The following is a 23,772-nucleotide window of genomic DNA, read 5'->3' on the forward strand; positions in this document are numbered from 1 at the left end:
AACCAAACTTCATGGCAATCTATCCAATAGTTTAGACATTTCACTCAAAACCAAATGTGTACGTCATGTTGGCGCAAATCACCAAAGTCATTAGTATCCATCATCTGGGAACCATGGATGTTTATTACAAAATATGATGGCAATCCATCCAGTGGTTGTTGAAATATTTTACAGGATAAAAACTTAGACCTGTTGGTGGCGCTAGATAAGTCCATCCTCTTGTCACCATGAATCTCAGTATAAAATTGAATTGCAATCTGGTTGATAATTGTCTATCACCACTATTGTAACGCCTAGAGCCGTGCTGTTAGCTGAGCACACTTTAAATCCAATTCTTATTCTTAAATCAAAAATATTAATTTTAATCTTTCATTTATCCCAAACCCTATATGCAACTAGTTCTGACACAGTTAATTGAGGAGTATATCAATAAAATAATCATCAATTTTGATAACTTTGAATTTGAAATGAAGCATTTAAAGCATAAAAAAAGAAAAATCTAATTTGTGATGAGCATTTTATAGACTAATATAGACTCATAGACTTACTCTAAACGAGAACTTGGAAGAAATGTGGACCTTGAAAATGTGGAATTCTCTGGATATAAGTTGTATATTCATCGCTAGGAACTGCCTGTAGATTGATGTATAGCGAGCTCCACACACTACATGGCTAAAATCACAGCACTCAGTCGTAGAGAACTCCACAACACAACTAGTCCCAGTACACTTCCCTGGGGAATACCAGCCATTTCCAAAAAGTACTTCGCCTCAGTTGTGTACAAAATGTATTTAACAGTACTGTACAATAAGATGTCACATTTGACATAACACAAGTCCATAACCATATCCAAAGAATACAATATGGAAGCACGGCCATTTCTGCCACAACTTTGCCTAATGGAATAATGAAATAATGTGGCATCTTGGGCTTTGGACATAGAAGAGATCTTAAACTCCACAATACGATACAGCAGGTATGTGTGTACAGTAATGGGAGCCTCTTGACATTATCATTTGGTTGTTCTAATCAATGAAAATGCATAACTCCCACACTGTGTTTGCATTTGGAGACACTGAAATACATCCCTCTACCTCTGTTGCAAAGACACACATTATTTATACTGCTTTGTTCCTCAGAAACCTCATAACAGTTCTGCCCGCTCATCTGGTCTTACCTGGATCTGTGCAGTTTTTTGCAGGGTCAGAGAAGAGCGTTGACTCGTTATAGACTTCTTGTAAAAGGTGACGACTCTCCCACTTCACACCCTCCTCGATTATGGAACTGGGCACATGATATCCTGAGAGTCAGAAAAAGACAAAAGAGAAAGAGGAATGGTTAGAATAGTTTCATAAAGAACTTATTCACTGCAAACAAACCACCAAACAAATCATTAGTGGCAGCTCTGTCCCAGGGCAGTTTGCTTGGTGAAGGACACTGACAGTATCACGTTGCATTCAAGAAACTTAACAATACAGAGAACCCTTATATTGTTTCTAATTTCTGCAGATGGACATTACGTAGTGACTTTTGATTCTCAAAAAGATGAATGTTGTAATGCCCCTCATGCACTCACATGCAAAAACAGACTAATGGCTGTGATGCACGAGCTCTTAGTTCCGTAGTTTATTGACATTCCGGAATACTCCAAACCTTGTCCCAACAGAACAAAGGCAGATGAGACATGCATCTTGTGTCACCACGATCCTGAGGGAGCATTAGTGCAGAAGCATGCTGAGCGCCGCAAGGCCAATCATTCCAGCTCAGTCATCTGGGTCACAGTATCCTCAAGCGCCCCACCTCCGATCCCATCTCCTCTCCCACCATGCAACAGGCCCTGACTTAGGTGGAGAGAACGCCGGGGAAACTATAAATAGCACTGAGCTAGACTATATTTATCGAAACGCAGAAACGTGAAATGTTTGCAACGTTTTGCAAACAGCTATGTCACAGACAGATGGAAGAGCAGACAGGCAGTGAGCTGGAACAGGACGCTCTGCAGTGAACACCAACAAGGATTCAAGGATTATTTATTGCCATTGTGCAACACAGGGTTGCACAACCTAATGCAGTTGCAGTGTATTCCATTTATGCTACACAAGGAACAAAAACAGTGGTCCATTCCTGTAGTGAATTATTTTGAATTCGCATCAGGAGGAATTTTAACAGCAGCAACAAAAATGGTGAATTATCTCGTCAGGTAAAATAGACGGCATCTTTAAAATGATAAATAGAAGAGAAACATTGTCCGTCAACTTTGACTATGTTTGAGCACCAAGCATCATCTATTGCCTCCTCCCACAAGAGTCCTGGCGCTCTGTACTGCGATCAACCAGTCAAGTGCAACAGCTTGATATGGGATGCCACAATGGAGTCAGATCGCCGTAAAGTTGTGGGTACAACAGTCTCTGATTTCCTGTTGCTAGGCTCGCCCCAAGTCTCATTTCATCCATCATATTTTCTGACAACCTGACAGCAGGAGAAGGCTGGGAAGTCAAAAAGGCTTAGGTCCGAGCTGTGTTAACTTAGCTCCCATCTCGTGTGTCCTTCCTCCCTCCAGGGTCAGTCCCTCTGTGGCGTTTGGTCCGGCTGGCCGCTGGTGGTCGTCTCAAGGTCTGAACTTATTTCAATCCCCACGCTTTCTTCTCCGATGGTCAAGTGCATCTCTGTCGCATGGCGTACATGCCCCAGTAATAAAGACCATATGAACAACAATTAAAACAAAAATGAAGCGAAGTTCACTGGAGCAACCGGCCGCTGCATCTACATGTGGCGCTGTCGCCATAGAAACTATCCTTAAATTGAAAAGCAGAAATAAGCCTTAGAGGTGCAACAAAGATGTGAAAAATGTTTTACCTTCTCAGTAAGTACTTTCATTGATTGTTATATTTCTGTGAGCCCTGCTCCACATTGAATGCAGTGTTGTATAACCACTGTTCCTACATTTACATTTACTGTAAAGAGTACAACCAAATCACTTAAGATTTGTTTTCCCTCTAACCTTTTCAGCAACCATGTTTTGGTTTTATTTATCTATTTTGACATAATAAAGGTTTCTGCCTTCACTTTCACAAGTATGTATCTTAACATTTTCATGACTAAATAAGCAAAGATCACAGTAAAAATCTTTAATTATTATTTATTAAAAGTTCATCAAAAAGGCAGTTAATCCACTTCATCAGGACTGTGTGGTGTTAATCAGATTTGATTAACAATGGCCAAACAACCCACCTTTGATTTTCTGAATTTAGATAAATATAGGGTTTTGCCATTCGCTTTTCTTTTTATACCAGCTACGAAATAGATTAGGATATCTCCTGGTTTCTGGCTTTTCTTGCTGCTTTGTCAAAATGGTGACAACGACAACTGTGATTAGCATTAACCTGTATAGGTTTCTTGTAAACAAACAAAAGTTATATTTACATTTCGTGTTACTCCTCAAAATGCATGTTGTGTTAAATGCATTTCCCTCTTCATGAAACATTTGCAAAGTTAATTATTCTGCAGTTCTTTGCACGTCACAGACACCTGTTGATCAGTGGAATGGTGTGAAACTCATTATAAAGGATTCATCCATAGTGCCACTAGAGGTCAAAGAGGAGCATTTATTACTGTACTTTTTGTATATATTATTAATTTGACTACTGAAAACCAAATCTCCCCTCTGGGACATTACTGTGTCAAATGTTGCTGTTCAATGAGCAGGACTGCTTTATTGCAATCCTGGATTTTTTGCATCATTGAAGTGATGAAGCACCTTGATATTGTATTTGCTAGATTAGCCCCAAATAGATATTTCCCTCTCATTAGAAAAAGAAAGTGCGTGCATTCTGTGTACAGGGACACTGTTTCTGCTGTTATATAATGTACCGTCTTCTTTCACACAAACAAAATTCCATTCACCACCATTGTATTGAGATGGACGTGGCGGAAATGTCAGACATCTCAAAAGCTGGAGAAATAAAAGTGAAACCAACTGCATGACTGGATGCAATTAGAGGTACATAGACAGAACATTTACAATGAGCTGCAAAACAAAAGTTAATATTATGTTAAGACAAACACAATGCGCAGCTGTGCGGTGACACTTACAGTGTGTATTGTTCTACAAAGAGAACTGAAGGGTGAAATCTGCCAAGACTCATCAGTGCCAACGCTTCTACACAGCTGTGTGCTTTTGCCCACTTACTGTATGCTGTTCCCCTGAGCCAATGCTTCTGTGTGTGTGTGTGTGTGTGTGTGTGTGTGTGTGTGTGTGTGTGTGTGTGTGTGTGTGTGTGTGTGTGTGTGTGTCATTAGTAGAAAACAATGAACACCTTTACAGCTTGAAACACGCTGAACTTACACCTCAGGAATCCTTTCTATCTCTTGTCATTACTTAATAACTTAAATGTGTGCTCAATTAGACAGCAAACACATACAAGTGCACACAGACAGTAATCAACATAGTGAAAACACACACACCTGTGTGAGATGTGTGAAGAACGCTTACACTCAAACACAGACAGACCTTGGTGAGTATTTTAGGGGACTGGTGGTCCAGTGAAGCAGAATGCATCACCGATGCTGAAGTTACTATGGTGATGTGACGTAAAAGATAAGATGCAGAGGGGGGGGGGGTGCATGACATAACACTGAGTAACTCACGTGCACACACACACACACACACACGCACAACTGCGCTCAGATGTGTTGTGCAACACAGGTAAACACACACGCACTCATATAAGCAGCCAAATGCTCTTTATTGCAGCAGTTCAACATGGAGACAGGAATATGAGCAACGTTGATCATGTAAAAGCTAAAACAATTATTTTCAATTTGAATGTTAATATGTATTCATTTCAAAGCCAAATTCAGATTCCATATTCATATCTGCCTGTCAGTAGTTACAAGGCACACTAATGCACATTTTTCAGAATCGAGTATTGTTCATACGCTGAGCACTAGCACTATAGTACTACTCTATTTCAAAGACCAGAGTATTTGTTTTTACTACTCGTATATATGTATATATATATAATGATATGTTATATATAATAATAATACACATATATATATATATTAATATATATAATAATATATATCATATATAATATATACCTATATATATATTATATATATAGTATATATATATATAATATAGACATAGATATATACATATATATATATATATAATAATCATAAGTAATATATAGATATATATATTATAATAGAGATAATATATTATAGGATATCTATAGATATATATAGTATAAGATATCTCTAGATATCTATATATACATATATGTTACTATATATATCTATATATATATCTATATAGATTATACATTAATATATTATATATACTATATACTATATATATATATATATATTTATAATATACATCAAACATATATATCTATATATATAGAGAGAAGAGAGAGGAGAGAGAGAGAGAGAGAGAGAGAGACAGAGAGAGAGAGAGAGAGAGAGAGAGAAGAGAGAAAGAAAGAGAGAGAGAGAGAGAGAAGAGGACACCAAGAGAGAGAGAGGATAGAGAGAAGAGGAGAGAGAGCAGAGAGAGAGATAGAGAGAGAAGAGAGATAGAGCAGAGAGAGATAGATAATATATAGAGAGACAGATATAGAAGAGAAGAGAGAGAAAGAGAGATAGAGGAGAGAAGATATAGATAGATAGATATAGAAGATAGTATAGATAGATATATATATAGAGAGAGAGAAAAGAGAGAGTGAAAGAAGAAAGATATATAGAGGATAGAGATAGATAATACACCTATCTCTTGTATTTATATATATATACTATACATATATATATATTATTACATAATAAGGTAAATATTAATCTATATATAGTATCATAGAGATATATATATATCTATCTATATATATAATACATGATAACATATATATATAACATATAGAATACTATATATACATATATACATATATATATATATATATCTAATATATATTATACATATATATATACTATATATCCATATATATATATACATCTACATAATTATACCGTATTTCCGCACTATAGAGCGCACTGGATTATAAGGCGCACTGTCATGAATGGTCTATTTCGATCTGTTTTCATATATAAAGCGCCACCGGACTATAAGGCGCATTAAGCGAAACAAAAACAGTCAGATAAGTCAGTCAGTCAAACTTTATTAAACGTGTTCACAATAACTCAACATTGTTCAAACGTTAATGAGCGTATTCACAATAACTCCCCAACCTTGTTCAGTTGTAACACGTAAAAAAAACAGTCTGATACCGCCAAATCAAACGTCATCTTCTTGCTTCCTCCACTTCCGTACCATTGATTCATTGATGTTGAATTCTCTCTATTCCCATGTTCTACTGCGTGACTGATAGCCTTGAGTTTGAAGTCCGCGTCGTAAGCGTGTCTCTTGACAGGTGCCATTTTGGGGTCCTTATACACACACACTGTAATATTATGGTGAAGCACAGTATGTATTACTCCGCGACGCTCCTGACTACGGTAGCCGTAATGCTGCAAGCGGTGCGTGTTATGCAAGTACAGCGCGTATCCCTATGCGTAGCTAGACAGTTAGCTAACATGCAAAAGTCCTCCAATAAAGATGCAAGGTTTGCTTTCTTGACTTTACTGTTCTTATTTTACTTCGTAAAAAGACAAATAGTTTCCAAGGCTCAAGCATCACAGACACAAACACAGTTTTTTAGCGTCTCTGCTCCACGTGTTGATCTCGCAGCTCCGTAAACAAAGATCCTCGCAAAGCAGAAGCGCTCACTCTGACACGCCCCCAGCAAACCAACAAACCAAGGAGTGCTCACTCTGAGTCAAAAAACATGTCCCAACTCTATAAACATAGAAATAGGCAGCACAGTGCGGCTTTGTAGTTTACAAAAGTCGTACTAAAACATTTTGACAGAGCGCCGTGTACCACACAAAATCGCTTCGAGATCAGTAAACACAACCAGAATTAATCCATATATAAAGCGCTCCGGATTATAAGGCGCACTGTCGCTTTTTGAGAAAATTAAAGGCTTTTAAGTGCGCCTTATAGTGCGGAAAATACGGTACATATATATATATACATATACATATATATATATATATATATATATATATATACATATATATATATATATATATATATATATATATACATATACATATACATATACATATATATATATATATACATATATATATATATATATATATATATATATATATATACATATACATATACATATATACATATACATATACATATACATATATACATATACATATATACATATACATATATACATATATATATATATATATATATATATATATATATATATATATATATATATATGGGCAGGCGCGTGCTGGTCGGCTTTGAGTCTGTTATCATTTAAGTATTAAATAATTAAGTAAAAAATAATTTTATATGATGCAAATAGCATTTTATGTTTATCTATAATTCATTTAGGCTAGCAGGTAAGGCTGGGCGATAATTCAATAAAATAGTTTAATGTCTTCCAATGGAATTAGATTGTGATTGAATTCTACATCAAGACAGGGAGGTCGTCCATTAATCCGAAGGTCGGGGGCAAGATACTGAACCCCAAATTGTTTGGTGAGTGACAATGTGCGTGTGAATGTTTTTCACTCCTCCTGATGAGCAGGTGGCACCTTGGTATGGTAGCCTGTGCCACCTGTGTATGAATGTGTGTGTGAATCGGTGAATGCTGGCTTGTGTTGTAAAGTGTTTTGAGTGGTAAGACTATTAAAGCAGTCCATTTACCATTTACAGCCCTAAAATGGTCTTAAGGGTTAAAACGCCAGCAACACTGTTGGTATTAAAATACACCCTTTATGGTGACCCCATAACCTCTGGTGCCTATTTTATTGACAGATCTATGGCACTTAGGAAAAACATATACATCTTTGGCATAGCTACTGGTAAGCCCGTAATGCCAAAAAATCCAAAATGTTGAACATTTGTAAATTTAGATAATAACCATGTATCCCCAGGGTAACAAGTAGGTTCTATAAATGCACGAATGAATGTTGGCTATTTGGGGGCTGCAAATCAAGGTCTCCTCCTCTCCAACACAAATGGACATAATGAGCAAAACTGGTAAAAACACTAAATAAAGCAGTTTCGCGTTATAAGTCAGTGTTTCTCTGCTGCAGTTCAGCGGACATAGGATGGAGGCAATGCAAACTAACAGCACCGTTAGGTCTGTGTACACAACTTCTTGTGCTTTGAGCGACTGCACCACCCCAGGCAGTTTGAGCAAACAATAAAGTTGCAGACCATAAAACCAAAACACATATCTGAAAGACACCACAACTGAAAAGTGATAATTCTTTGTGAGTTTGCTACTCCGAGGAACTTATACATTATAATTTGATCTTTTGCTCATATAAACATTTTGATACGTGCATTTGTAAAGAGAGAGAGGAACGGATAATAATATGAGAAAAGGCTTACTAAATACGAGGTGAATATATGTATGTGTATGTTGCTGGATTTCCCTCCAGATTTCAGACAGTATGGAGTACAGTACATGTACTGTACCTGCAGGAATCACCCACCTCAAAGATCTAGGACAGCAGTGTGTGTGCGTGTGTGTGTGTGTGTGTGTGTGTGTGTGTGTGTGTGTGTGTGTGTGTGTGTGTGTGTGTGTGTGTGTGTGTGTGTGTGTGTGTGTGTATAGAAAGAAAGTTTCCAGGGAATCAACACCAAGGGAGCTGGAATGAACCTCAAACATTCCCATCTTCTTGAAATATCTTGATACATCTTTCTCCCCACTACATTCATCCAACTCATCTTTGCCTTTGCTCACTAACAAAGTTTCCTATATTGGTTCAAGTCTATATGTCCAAGCCGACCCCATAACGTCACATAACCATTGCTCCTTACTGTCATGTATAATTAGCTGCTTTATCTTCATTAGCGTCCCTTAGCAGGCATGTGTGTGTACATATGTGTGCGCACATTTCTCTCTCCATGAAGACACGTCTGAGTCTGTGTCTGAGTCTGTGTATGTTTCTATGCGTAGCACGTGTGTTGTGTGTATGCATATGTGAATTGTACAAGTGTTGAATTGTACAAGTGTGTGCAGGGCCTTCACTAGTCTATTAACGTGTGTGTGTACGTGTATGTGTATGTGTGCGCTAGTGAGTGTTAGATACAACCTTGTCCCTGGAGAAAACAGAATCAGGCCATGAGCACATGGCTCTTACTATACAGGCTATAACATGCTACACGTGATACCAACATCCTTGGCTCCCCCTCATAGAACATATAATGGTAACTGTTTTCTATGTATTATTATACAATACATATATTATACAACCACAGAAATACATAAATATACATACATGATTACATTACTCATTACATTAGCATCAGGCACACGTGTTGATATAAATATCTGTTTTAAGTTGGGAATGAAGGTCACCATACCCACAGTGTCATGAGACAATTATAAAATACTAAAAGTATAGTATTTATGTCTATAATGGCATACAACAACTCTAAATAACACTATGTGGCAGCTCCAATGCTGATAGATAGAAAACGTCATTTACATGCATCTAAAACGAAACTGACTTACTAAAGACATCTTCTTGAAGGGTAATACATTATATAATGTTGCACTAATTTAACAAATCATGCCAAAACTTACGGACAAAATATTTACGAGATCAAGACAAGTAATATATTTACTGAGGTTGCCGATAGAGGAAGGATCATGGTGTCACTCACATCAGAAGGGTTTATTCGTTTGGGAGCAGAGGGATTATGAAACAGGCTATGTTTTATGCAACGATGCAAAATTGGTTTCACGGTGGAACTAGGTTAAAGCTAACAGATCCTTCATCCTCTGTGCAACGTCAATGTGTTCAGTGAATTTTGACATACTCTGTCCATTAGCGTTTGATAAGTCAACAAGGCCATGTCACCTTAATGTTAGCCTAGAACAGTGGTCTTCACTATTTTTTACGTGAGAGCCACATTGATAGGACAAAGTCAATAGGAGAGCCACTTTTACCGCAAAGTATAAAAAGCTACATCCAGTCATAAAAAGCACCTCTGTTTATTAATCTGTCATCTCACCCAGAACATACAACATTTAATGCAGCCAACCAATACATTCAATAAAAGCAGGATTAGTTTAATACTGGGATGATGTTGTCAAACTCTGCAAACAATATTTCCAAATCCAAAAAACAGTGTTTCACAATTTATGAGTCTGAGAAGTTTTTTTGCCCGAGCATAAATCCATGCGATCTCAAAAGATGCCTCAGTTAATCGTTCAGCTATATTAGTTGTCCTGTGTTGAGCCTTTGTTGTCCAGAGACAGAAGAAAGCTGCTCTATTTTATTTTATTTTTACTAATTTCTCTTCCAGGTGCGTAAGTGTCGTTGAATGTTGGATGCGTCGTTTAGAAATGCGGCTCCAAATGACTTCTCTTAAAACCAGAGCGGGTTTGTTTGCACATTAAGCACGAAGGGTTCAACTCGTGGAGGACAAATAAAAACTCCTCTGTCCACTTGTCTTGAAATTTCCTTTGCTCGTCTTGTATGGCTCGTACCTTTCTTTCTTTAACGGGAGCAGCTGTTGTCTGTCCACAAACATCTTCCTCTCGATTCCGCTGTGGTTTGATGCTTGTCAGGTAAATTAATCCTGATCTTCATTAATCCACACTGGAAAGACTATCACATGTATTTGTCCTACCTCAATCAATATGTATTACGACACTACGAATATGTTTCTGCACAACTATGTATTACAAACATAATAGGGGCACTTCCCCTTTAAGAGTAACAGGTCAACAAACCATCACTTCCGGACTGCTGACGGAGGAACGTGTTGGCGCCAAACTGGGACCAATGAGGAGGTCAACGCCTACTCCTTGTATTAGATGCGATGATTTCAAATGTCTCGGGACACTTGGAGCGGGACCGTCAGACAGTTAACTGGGGTTTTTAGAGCGTTCAGTCTGTGGAAACGGCGAAGTGAAAAGTGTCCTCAGCTGAGAATATTTTCTTTGTTTGACTTATTGCGTTAAATAAATATATAGATTACATCAGGAGATTGCTGTTTTGATTCGACATTTAAGCTCCGAGTTCTTCAGCTTTTTCCTACCCTTTATGCTCCAAAGCCAAATCTTAATTTTCCTCGTTTGTCACACTTTGTTTCTGTCCACCTGAGGTACAACTATTTAATAAGACATCGATCCATGTTACGTCCGTAGAAACACGTGCTAACTATCTTGTAGTGGTGAAACGAGTGAACCGGAGCCAAGCTAACGCAGGTATGAAGTGCCAGGTTGGTCGTAGTATCCTCCAATTTAAATGTTCAAATTTAGTGATATAAATTATGTTTTAGCAAATGTCCATATTCATAAGCATGCTTATGTTAACATATTTTTAATTAGCTTAAGTTTATTTATTTCTATACTAGCCCACCATGTATCTACCCATCCAAGAGCACATTCACCATTGTAGCGCTGATAGACCGCCAAAACTGGCAACTCCGCAGTGAGTCAGTGTCAGCCGAGCAAGTTTAAATATCTTGTTTCTAGTCTAGATTTGCATCTTTTATCAATTATTATTATCAATTATTACATCCAGGAAATAAGTCCCTATGAACTGTTTGACTGAGTCAGTCCACAAACATCTGGCTTGTTTAAGACAGATGCCATGGCTGTGGCAGGGACACTATTAGTTGCCTCTTTCTTTCCTTGACAAATTCTGAATGGCCAATATTTTACCCCACTAGCCATTCTCTCAGACGGAGAGCTAAAGCCGATCTCAAAACCACTTAACAGAACTAAAATTGTATGGGCTGAAATTAGCAACCAATAAATCATCGATCATCTAAAACAATTACAATACTCCCTGCAGCGGTCCAACTGTACAATCACCATGGCCCCTCGTAGACCACCACACAATACAGACTATTCCACCACTGTTGTGCAATATTCACTTTTTATAATTGTTTATAAACTACTCAACCACTTTGTAATTATATAGTTTTTTATTTTATTTAATGATTGTGTGTTTGCCACTTTACTTCCCTTTACTTCATATGTTCTTTTGCTGTAACAATGTAAATTTCCCCGTTGTGGGACTAATAAAGGATTTCTGATTCTGATACTTATTACTACTTACATGTATGTATAGATGAGGCCACATGTTACACTGGAACAAGCTGTGTCTTGTGTCTATAAGAGTGCATGTACGAAGACGATGTGCCACACTTCGCAGCAGAGTGTGAAAACTTCACAGTCCTGTTGAATGTTAAGCTACCGTCAGAGCTGGACAGAGGAGATGACGCCTCAGCACATCATCATCGTGCGAATTGGGAGTTGTATTTACATCTCCGGTAATGTAGTACTGTTCCATATAATAGTTAGATTTTTATAATAAGTTGATACTAGGTCCTGGGTTTTGAAACTTGAGAAAGTTAATAGGGCGAGAAACACAGTCAGACAGGCTTTGAACTACACACCAGGTTAGTGAAGCTTAATGGAAGAGAAAACCAAGACTAACAGTAAAATTATTACCCAAACTGTGATTTCAAATGCAAACATTTTCAGTTGTCAACAAAGTGCTTTAGATGATCTGTATTGTGTTCACAGAACAATACCTTTAGTATCTGAAGACGATGACAAAGGGAATATATAATGATTACTATAATTCTATAAATACAATGTATTTATTTATATATAAACTCACTGAGTAAAAACAACATAAAACATCAATATATGCAAAGCCCGTCAGAGGCTTTCTTTAGCTGTTGCTTAATGAACGTGACAGATCGTTAATGGTCTCATTAGCTGACTCTGTCAGACGCCTCCCCTGCTGTGAGTGTGGAAGAGTGCTGTCATCTCAGATGCTTTCTATCGCCTTTCACTCTCATCTCTCTTTTCCATCTGAAGAGGCTCAGAGGAGCCTCTGCCCAGGGAAGAGGGGTCACACGGGGGGGACTGTGTGTGGAACATCCCCTCTCCTCCTGTGGAGGTTTTCGGGCACAGCAGACACGTGCTGAGGTCAACTTCAGGTAACTGTCATTTGTTCAGTTTCCTTAAAAAGGACATGCAGATAAAGTCAGTCAAATATAACTTACACAGGCATCTGCCAATATGGAAATTTCAAAGCACGATTATCTTGGCTGCCAATTATTTCATTTTGTTTTGCCTTTGGCTGCTACTCTTGAACTTATTTTTGTAATTGTAATATTCATTTCTGTCTGTTTCTGGTCTTTTAAAAAACAGATTTGGAAGGTGGTAAATGTTTTCTTATCTCGTTTTCTGTGTCTGTCAAAGGCAATGATTAAACCATCTTTTGGTTTAATTTGAGACATTTTTAAGGAAGGAATTCAGATATTCTACAGTATTCTTGTTTGTTTATTTGCTATTGAATAAAACACATTGTCCAAAGGCTTTGGTATGTTTTGTATGCATGTTGAGGGGTTTGGCTGAACGAGGTTCTAACTCTGCATTTTCGTTTTAAATAAAATCATTTTTGGTATCATGGATAAATTATAGACGTACATAAATGACCATAATAATATACTCCGAATCCAGAGCTGATTCTGAAACAGCATACTAGCTCCAACAAATATAAGAATAGAGATTTCTATTAGATTTCATTTCTCCGTACTCACATACATTGAAAGGAAATTAAAATTGCCCTCTGCATTTCACCGATCCCATTGGATAGCCACAGTCCAGCACCAGAGGACCAACTCCAGATCAAAGTTCCATCATCTACTAGCATGTGACTTACATCATTCAGTTGATTTTGCACGCTTGTTTGGCCGCCGTGGTCGAACAGTTTCAAAGCACATATTTGGCACACGGCTTTTGTCTTCAGTACTGTTAAAGTGTTCCCACACAGGCATTTTGTCTTCCTTTTACCGGCCTCTGTGAACTGAAGCATGGACTGACTGACGTGAGAGATGGGAATTTCAGGCAGCCAAAGATGAGAAGGTATATATCTTCACATTTTAATAGTGCAAATAAAAAGTACAACAGCGAACAAATAACCACATTTTGGGTCCAACATTAGAGAAGATCCGAGTGAAACAGAAGTTAGAGTGTCTTTAGTAATGTATTCCTCAGTGAAGCCAAATATGTGAGCGCTGTACAAGTACAACAGGTATTTAAATCAAATCCTTCACATTTGATTACATAACAGGACAGAAGGAATCGTGACAAAAAAACAGGCTCTTCATCTTCAGTACAGCCAAGGAGAAAGAAAGCAGCAAAAAGCATAGAAGATAATGAGGCACCATTATCACTCCAGGAGAGATGACACTTTTGAAATAAAGGCCTGTTTAATATTTAGGAAAGACTAGCGCTTAAAGAGAAATGAGGGATACCTAATCATTCTCACTCTCACACTTATGACTTTTCAGACCTTTCCCGCAGCCAAGTGAACTAAATCTGCTCTTTTCTGTCTGGCCCATAGCAGATCCATGTCTCTTTGGATGAACAACTCATCCAGGATACACATACAATAACTAACATGATATCCCCATGATGCTACGTACGTTAGAGTGTGTGAATATATTACATAAGTGCCGTGTTCCCTGTGTCAATCAAGCACACATGATGCAAGAAACGTCCAGGTCCATAACCCAAACAGATGTTTACTGCCTTTTGTTTTACTGCATGAATTTAGTAATTGTTTAATGTGTAAAGATCAAAACACACGCTCACAAACTGTCTATGAAATGCAGAAATTACTTCAGACAAGACAGTTGTGTAATCAAGGTGTATTTGTAAGTATCCAAAAATGCACTGGGAGAAGTATATGGTGCATTGTCTGTGGGTATTCCACAATAGGTTTGAGATGAACAAAGCACACACATTATTTTAGTTAGACGAAGCTCAACATGACTAAAATGCAGTCTCATAATTGTATGTTTTGTGCAGGTATGGGCGTGAGAATTAGTTTGTGGACCGGTGCACTTAGCCTGTGTTGAGTAAAATGTGAAATGAAAGCATGTGGCTCACTGATAGTTGGGGAACTTCCAATGGCTTGGATCCAAGAAATGAATCATCAATACAAAAGACAGCGTTAGAAAGTATCTGATTCTTTGTTTTACAAAAATACAAGCCTGTGCACGTGCCAACTTAAAGATAGAAGCCAACTATGACTCCAATATGCGGGTGACCTAAACTCAAAACGTTTAACTTTAACCAAATAGTTTTAGTTCTCTTACCTTAAGCCAACGTAAACTATAGAGCTGGCAGATCAGGAAACTTTCATATGACTCTTATTTCTAATGGTCATATGGGTTGTTTTGGAAGACACTGACCTATTGTTCTTGTTTGGATAAGAGGACTTGTTGCTTTGAAGAAAAACAATGAAACATTCAAAAGATGAAAAGATTTCACTTTGGGTTTCAAGGTCAATGTTTGATGAAATTAGCAACTATGATGCTGTGTTGTTTCTTTTTCCAACAATGGATTGTTCTGAATTTGTTAAATCTCTGATTCACACTTTAGAATGGCTTCTTTTCCACAGCAAGGGCAGATGGGTATTGTAGTATGACACAAACCTATAGTATCTTTACTAGGGCTGTCAAATTAGTGCGTTCATTTTCATTAATCACAAAAAAAATAACGCAACAAAAAATTGTACGCAGATTAATCGCGCTCTTAGATGCCCCCCCTTGACTCTTGATGTCACAGCAGCCTCGTCAACATGATGAAGAGGATGAGAAAATGTTACTTGGCCCAGTGAATGGTAAGTTTACATTAATAAAGTCCTGGATGTAACTGTTGATGCTCCGTTCTGTGAGATTCCTGCAGCAAAGAATGTTCGAACCATCGGAGAACTTCAAGCTGAAATATCACCTCAACGCAAAGCACTTAGCAGCTCGGAGCTAGCTAGCACCGCCGCTGATGCTAAAGTGAGTGACCCGTCTCGTCATCTCTCGATCAGGCGTTCAGACGCAGAATGTTCGGTCTACATTCGGTTCATTCTGCAGCACCAGTTCTCTGATGACCAAAAGAGCCGCATTTTACAAATGGAATAACCTGTTGTTAAACTTTAAATTAAGCTTCTTACCGATTAGAGAAAACGTCAGAGGAAACTTGATGGCAACTAGATGGTTTGATTAGTCTTTCATGCCTATACCCAGGTCAGATGACACAACAGGACGCTACACCAGGGTCCTTTGCAGGCACTAATGCTCTACCTTCCCTACGGTGGCATCAAGACCCTGTGGGGCCACGAGTCATAGGGTTTGCTTGTGTGGGTTAGACTTCTAGGTCTGAATTCTACATTGAGGAACATAGAAGAAAGTGGCTCGGTCTACTTTGAAAATGATAAACATATCATTTTTGACGCACCTGTTTGGTGTTTTCATGGACATGCCAACCGGTTGTCACTTAGTGTGTTCTTAAGACTACTTGGACAGCCAAGTCATTTTTGATGAGCTTCTGAAAACCTCCGCCAGCCCATCTCCCAAAGTTCTCCTCTCTTTAGATAATAATACACAATATCTATGCCACTTGGAAACAAACTTGCCAGACTTGAATAGAATGGCTTTTGGCAGCCAGACGCCTTATTAAAGCAGCGAGCTCTCTGAATGAAGAAGGCAGATAAAGAGACAATTTCACTCATTATCTTGCCAGTGAGGAGATGAATATCTTCAGCATTTTTCTTTTCAAATATGTTTTTCTAATTTCTACTATCAGAAGCTTCTCTCCAACTGTCTCGCAGCACACATATGCACACAGACACACAAACAGAGACACACAGATTGCTACATTTCATTCAAAGTCATCGGAGAGTGTGATTAATCTGGCTTTTCCTGTAGCGCCATTATGAGGATGACATTTTTGGTTCACAGTAAAATATCTCAACAACTATTGGTTGGATTGCTGAGACATTGGATACCACAACTATGTTCCATTCAGGATTACTTGTAACAACGTTGGTGGTTCAGTTCAAAACTTTGGTATCTGAATAAATACTAACAAACTAATGACATTCCCACCAGCTTCAGATGCACTTTGGGTCGGTTACATTTCTAATGTGGATAGAGGGATTCCTTTGTATAGAAAGACAGAATGTAGAGGGCCGGTGAGATGTATGGCACCTCTTTGCCAAGCGCCTCAATGAAATGTTTAATAAGGACTTTTTTCTACGGCACTATTTTATATCTTTATGTCTTAGATTCTAATTAGATTTAAACTTCATTAAGTATTTGTTTATGTTATTCTTCAATAGGCCTAATGTTTTGTAAATAAAGTTGTTAGATTTGGGAATTTGTTCGTTTAATTTTCAGAAACATTTTCAAAATACATAATTATAACCATATAACATCAAACACCGGTTTAACACTACAATTTCCCTGAGACCCACTCAATTACCTTGAACTTAAGGTGCTTTTCTAAATATATATACAGTATATATATATAAATATATATGTATGAGTGTGTATATATATATATATATATATATATATATATATATATATATATGGCGGTACCATCTGGTGGTGCAATAAGGTGTAAGAATAGATTTATGGACAATGAGAAGGATTTCGAGGAGTGATGTGTTAAAAACCGAGCGGCAGCATATTCAATTAGCTGTAAACGGTATATGGAGGCATGAGGAATGCCATACAGAGTTACAGTAGTCCAGTATGGATGATATTAGTGCATGAATGACTCTTTTTAGATCAGAGGGTGACCGGAAATGCCATATTTTTGATATGATAAACTGGACATCACAACATCATTTACCTGCCTATTAAAAATAAGATCACCATCAAATATAACACCCAGGTTCTTAGCATGTGGTTTAATGAAAGTGGAAAGCTAATTAAGGTTCTGGACAGTAACAGTGGTACAGTGTGTTGTTATTATGCAGATGAATTGGCAGCTAGTTCTGTTAACCAGCAAGAAGGCCTGGGAAGATATTCCTGTACAGTTAGCTAACATAGCAAATTCTGTTTATATCTGTGTTACTTTCAGTCTGACATTAGAAAAAACATTTTAAATTATTTATGTAAAATTGAAGTGTATTTGGAAAGCATTAGGTGGCTCACGCTAGTTGCCCCAGTATACCTTTTTTTGTCAGGCAGTGCATTCTTAACAATGAAGGTCCTGACTGCATAGTTAGCATGACCCATACTGAGAATAGCAAAAATAAGGAGAAAAACAACCAGGTTGAAAAATACCATGAGCTTTCGAAAATCAGTTTACTGTTTTACATGGACTGTTTTTTGCAGCATGAAATCCAATCCCCCGAAACTACTGGAAATGTCAACAACGGATGATAGTGCTAAGCCTTAAACTGATCTACAAGTCAATTGCCATTAACAACATACTGTACAACAATGAGCCTAAAAGCCAATGAGGAATAACAGACATGGAAGGAAGCAAGTGAGGAGAACATGAAGTGATAAAGGAAGATAAATAGCAAAGTAAAGACAACAGTAGGTCTACAGAATCTTATACAATGGTCCCACTCATCAGGGATGGACCCCTCTCTTCAACTCTTCCTCCTTTCATCTGTCTCTCCAAGCCGTGCAAGGATCCCAGAATACACATGGCGGGTGCTAAAATAGGCTTAGGGCTGGGTGATGAATTAGCCAGGGCGTATTTGGGGAGCAAGGGAGCGACGAGAAAGAGAGTGATTAGAGAGAGAGCAATGGAGAGAGTGAGAGATAGAAAATAGCTCCTAATATTTAATCACAGCTAGATCTAATACAGTGTATGGCCCACAGACAAACTCAGTGACCCTTGCTTAGTTTTGTTCATCCATCATAACCGTGCTCTGATTGTGTTTGTGTGTGTGCCCTTATGATTTGATTATGAATACGTGAGAAAAGACTCCTGAGGGTGAAAGATTAAGCTGTTGTTAACAGATTGGGGAAAATCAGCAGACAGGAACACACACATAAACACACCAAATTCTGCAGGTGAGGTTAATGTGAGGTTTGCAGCTTTTCTTGTTTTAATCTCATTGTAAACTGAATATCTTTGGACTGTCGCTCGGACAAAACAAGCAATTTGAAGAATGGGCATTTTTCACGATTATCTGACATTTTATTATACCATTCCATGCTGTACTATACTATCCTATCCTATATTATACTATAATACATTAACTATAATTGATTATACTATTCCATACCATACTTTGTAAGGTTTGCATCTTTCTCTCCTCGGACAATTCAATACTTATCTCTATACATGGTCTGCGATACGATACAAAACAATAGCTAACATGTAACAATTCAATACAGTTTGAGATAGCACTACTTCAATACGATCCGATTTATCTCCGATTCAGAGTGTACCTTTACTCATAGTATTCTCATAACATGTAATATTTCTTATACCAATATGTTACACATTAACACCGCATGGTTGTAATTCAATGACATATACCGTAATTTCCGGACTATAAGCCGCGACTTTTTCCCCATTTTGCGACCCTGCGGCTTATATAACGGTGCGGCTTATCTATGGATTTTTACAGCTAACGGCCACTAGGGGAATTCCTAAATCTATGGATTTTACAGGTTACAGTCCACCGGATGCAGGGAAAGAGCGCGCAAAAGTAGCGAGTGGTACGAGAGACAGACGGACATTACGAGAGCGAGGCAGTGTGTGAGACACCCTCATTATGGGAAAATTTTTTCGAGGAGTCTTATTTTGTTAAATATGCTTTTATGTTGATACTCCTGAAACCGGCACTTTCTGGGGGTTCGCGCCACTTTTTCGGGAGACGGAAAGAAGGATACGCTGAAGAGAGGGGTGCATGTCCAAAAACCCCGACTGTGGAGTTACCGTATGATGATGACTTCCATGTGTTTCTTCTGTTTCAACGGTAATTTATGGACAAATTAAGGAAAACACCAACGGTCAGAGACAATAAATGCTGATTGAACAGGCAGAAGTTCTCCATCGTTATTTCCTGGTTCTACACAACACAACGCAGAGTCGATCGTGGTGTCAGCTACAGACCGGCTACATACACATCAGTCAATTTAGCGTCTGCGGCTTATAGCCCAGTGCGGCTTATATATGTACAAATTAGTCAATTTAGCGTCTGCGGCTTATAGTCAGGTGCGGCAGGTAGTCCGAAAATTACGGTACTAAATACTATGAACTAGTGACACGGTGTCCCACATTGTGAAACCAACAAGGCAACAGAGGAGATTCTGGCAGTGAGACATTAGGCAGTCTAAGCTAGCGATGCTAATTTATTAGCACTTGCTAAGGCGATAGAAGGTAACGTTAAGGTAGCTAAAACTCTTGTGTACTGCTGGTGAATGTAGCTTAGCCTCCCACATACAAAACAATCGTCTGACATACTTTAAGCCCATTTGTTTTTGCGACTCTTTATAGCTTGTTACCTAGATAGCTCCCCACTAGTGACTGCCCGTTTGCATACTTGTTAGCGCCTGCCGCGCGGTCCCCCCTCTTTGTAGCGAATGGCAGGCCGGGAAACGCTGCCTCTGCTCTCCCATCGTACACACGGACACCTCACGCTCTCTCTTTCCACTCATACAAACAGAACATGTAAAAAGCTGCTTAACTGGGGCTATTTGTGATTGTATCGGTTTATGACAGACATATACATTTTTCATTCCCCTTAAAATTTGAGCCAGTTTCAGAGTTTGGTATCGATGTAGCTGTATATAAGACTCTTGTATCGATTTTCTAAACGTATGAGTTAATATAAACCCTTAATTCTATCCCATGCTTTGCTGTAGGTCTACTAGACTATACTTAAATTAAGCCACCATACCGCAACTACTATGTAGTATGGTATTGTTCCCAGGTTACTTTATATCATTAGTTAAATAATTGTATCTTTCTCCTCTATCCTGCCCATCTCTTCCAACCACAGTATGTGACTATTTGGCTCGGTGATACTCTTGTAATGCGGTCACAGCTGTATGTTTACAAAGCAGTTAACAACAGGTTCTAACGCAGCTCAGCCAATCACAATCAAGGACCGGAACTATCAGTTTTATAATATACCATTTTATGCTATACCATTCTCTACTATTCCAAATTATACTATACTACACTATATTATACCTTATTATAATATGCCACAATATATTGTACAATAACATACTGTAATATACTATTCTGTTAGGGGGCCTCGGTCAAATGTTAGCAGGCCCTTATTGACCCCAAACCAGCCCTCTCTCAGTGCAATAGCTATGTACCCTGTTGCCTTTTAGGACTTGCCAAGTGTATTGCAAATATTAAATCTTGATATTTAAGAAGCTGTGATTGTCTTATTGTTTATGTCGACTGTGTTTTCTATGTTCTCTATGTGTATGCATTAACACACTAATCAACGCTCTCTCTCTCACACAAAATTCCTTTACAAATGATATTCTGAATTTAGTGTGACATTACTCTCACTGTGCTTATGTAATAATGACCTTATTCTCTGATTTGAAATGCATGATGAGCTGCATCACAGTGTCCTTACTCCCAGCAGACTGGTGGAGCAGCATCACCACATGATCCCACACTGTGCTCCAGCACGTTATCCAAAGTATTCCCCCACAGTTCAGAGTGTCATTTGGTCCGTTACAAACTGGTTCTGCTCTGCTGTGGATTAATTATTCATCTCCAGGCTTAAATTAAACATAGGCAGGGACTTCCATGGAATCAACAGGAACCTTATCATAACCTCATTATTAGCTAGAAGCCTGTGAGAACATGTGTTTGTATATGTGTGTCCAAAGTGCTCATATTTTTAGCCCACCTAAAACTGTGAGTGAAGAATAGTTCAGTTCTGTTACATCTGAAGGTTATACATTATATTGTGTGTAAAAAGCCCACAAAGTAAAAATCCAAATGGTACCTGAACACACCTTGCTCATTAGCTTGCACCTGGCAGTGATCTGTGCTAATAACACAAAGAAGCCCTTTTTGGGGCGAGCTGAACCTTTTGGCGTCAGAGAAGTATCACTTGAATTCTTCAGCTCTACACCAGGTTTTAGCGTCTTTCAGGTCAATGTTTTGATTTTTACGGCTTGCAACATTTTGGTTCAGTCTCACTACTCTTATCAGCACTATTAGTCGTCCTAATGCAGCACACAATTAAAACGGGGATTTCTACCATATCAGTCACCGTGGTACAAATGTGGAATCAATGTAAAACTGATATAAAAAAGGAGTTATATCCCAGAGAGGCTATTTCTTGTTTCAATGAGACGAGTCAATCAGCATATGTCAGCGTGCTGCGAGTGAACGTGTCTGTGTGTTCAGGGGCCTCCTGCTGTGATTATGTCTGGTATTCAATGACAAAAGTACGGACCTGTCCCCCTCATGTTACAATGGGAGAATAGAGCATAGCTTTGAGTAACCCACACCTGCAGCTCATTGGTTCAATGAAGGTACAACGGAAAATGCTGACATCTCATTCAACACACAATGACACTTTACAGCCTCTCTGTACCCTGCCGACCCCCGTTACACAAGATTTGATTTGAATGACCTGTATATGGACACAGTGATATTAATTCAGTGGCCAATGGTAACTGCTACGACTCATGTGTTGTACAGCAGTATGTACAGGAATAGTAGGGCTGCATGAGCCTGGTGAAATCCAGAGCACAGTGCAGTGCAATATGACCACTGGCGACTGGAAAGAATCCCACTGCTCTTTGTGTAACACACAGCTCATAATGCATCTGGATGAAATGCTGAATTTAAGTATAATCAAACTATGTATTTTGTGTCCTCTTTATAATAGTTTTGAAAAATATTTTGTGTGTTCAAAAAAAAAAAAAATCGTAAGCCCAAAACACGAGTCCAGTTATGAAGGGAGACTTGCTTTCACAATGTTTAATCAATTGTTAGAAAACCATTTGTTCCTTTTATAAACTGCAGCAGGTAAGAGCCTGTTTGAGTCCTGTGTGATACTCAAGCATCCTCAGTTTACTCACACAATGAAAAACAAATATATAACTGATAACGCGAAAGGAGGAGACTCCAGTACTTCTTACCTCAGCCCAGTACTTTTCCACACCCCGCCTCCTTCTCACCTCACCAGCCAGCCACTCCCACCTCATCACCTCACCTTGGGCTCAGGCTGCTGCCAATTAATCAAGCCCTTATTTAAGCCTCTCCCAGTCACTCACTCAGTGCCAGATTGTACTCTGTATCGTGCAAGTCTTTCCAGCACTCTTCCCCAAACAGATCTGACCTGCCTGCTTTGCCTGTTTCCCGACCAAGCCTGTTTTGGACCCGTCTGCCTTGCCTGTTTCCCGACCCTCCGCCCGGCCCCGACTTACCCCTTGCCTGCTACCTATTGGTTGGTCTTTGTGGATCAGTGTACTCGGCCATAACCTGCTCCTGATTACTAATAAAGGTCATTACCAATTATCCTTGGTTTCCTGTGTGCTGCACTTGGGTCCACCCTCGACTTGTTGTGACATATATATTTATTAATCTTCTTTCACCTACTTGTATGTGCATGATAGCTAAATGTGTATGCTAACTCGTGTTCAGCTTTGTTGTTCCTGTTTTTAGACGTATGTTTATTTCTGTGTACATTGAGAGCAACAATCGGCAGTCAAATTCCATGTATGTGTCGGTGACTCGTACCTCGCCAGTAAAGCTGATTCTGAATCTTACTCCAAACATAAAGCAAGGTGATGTAGTTCCTCAAACAACTAAAATAGCATCATGTGCCGTTGATATGCTGCCTGTAGCAGTGCGGCGCTTGCCTTATGGGCTCATGTATTATTCC

The 23,772-nt window shown here is 38.6% G+C and overlaps 1 protein-coding gene across 1 annotated transcript in view; it reads right to left on the bottom strand.

Moving 5' to 3' along the window:
* Window positions 1-23,772, bottom strand: part of slc24a3 (solute carrier family 24 member 3) — a 102,496-nt gene that overhangs the window by 66,772 nt on the left and 11,952 nt on the right. Inside the window, exon 2 of the mRNA XM_029449470.1 lies at window positions 1,178-1,300. Within this exon, the coding sequence (XP_029305330.1) occupies window positions 1,178-1,300 (123 nt within the window). The remainder of the gene's footprint in view (window positions 1-1,177; window positions 1,301-23,772) is intronic.

Source organism: Cottoperca gobio, chromosome 15, assembly GCF_900634415.1.
Source record: "Cottoperca gobio chromosome 15, fCotGob3.1, whole genome shotgun sequence".
Classification (NCBI taxonomy): Eukaryota; Metazoa; Chordata; class Actinopteri; order Perciformes; family Bovichtidae; genus Cottoperca; species Cottoperca gobio.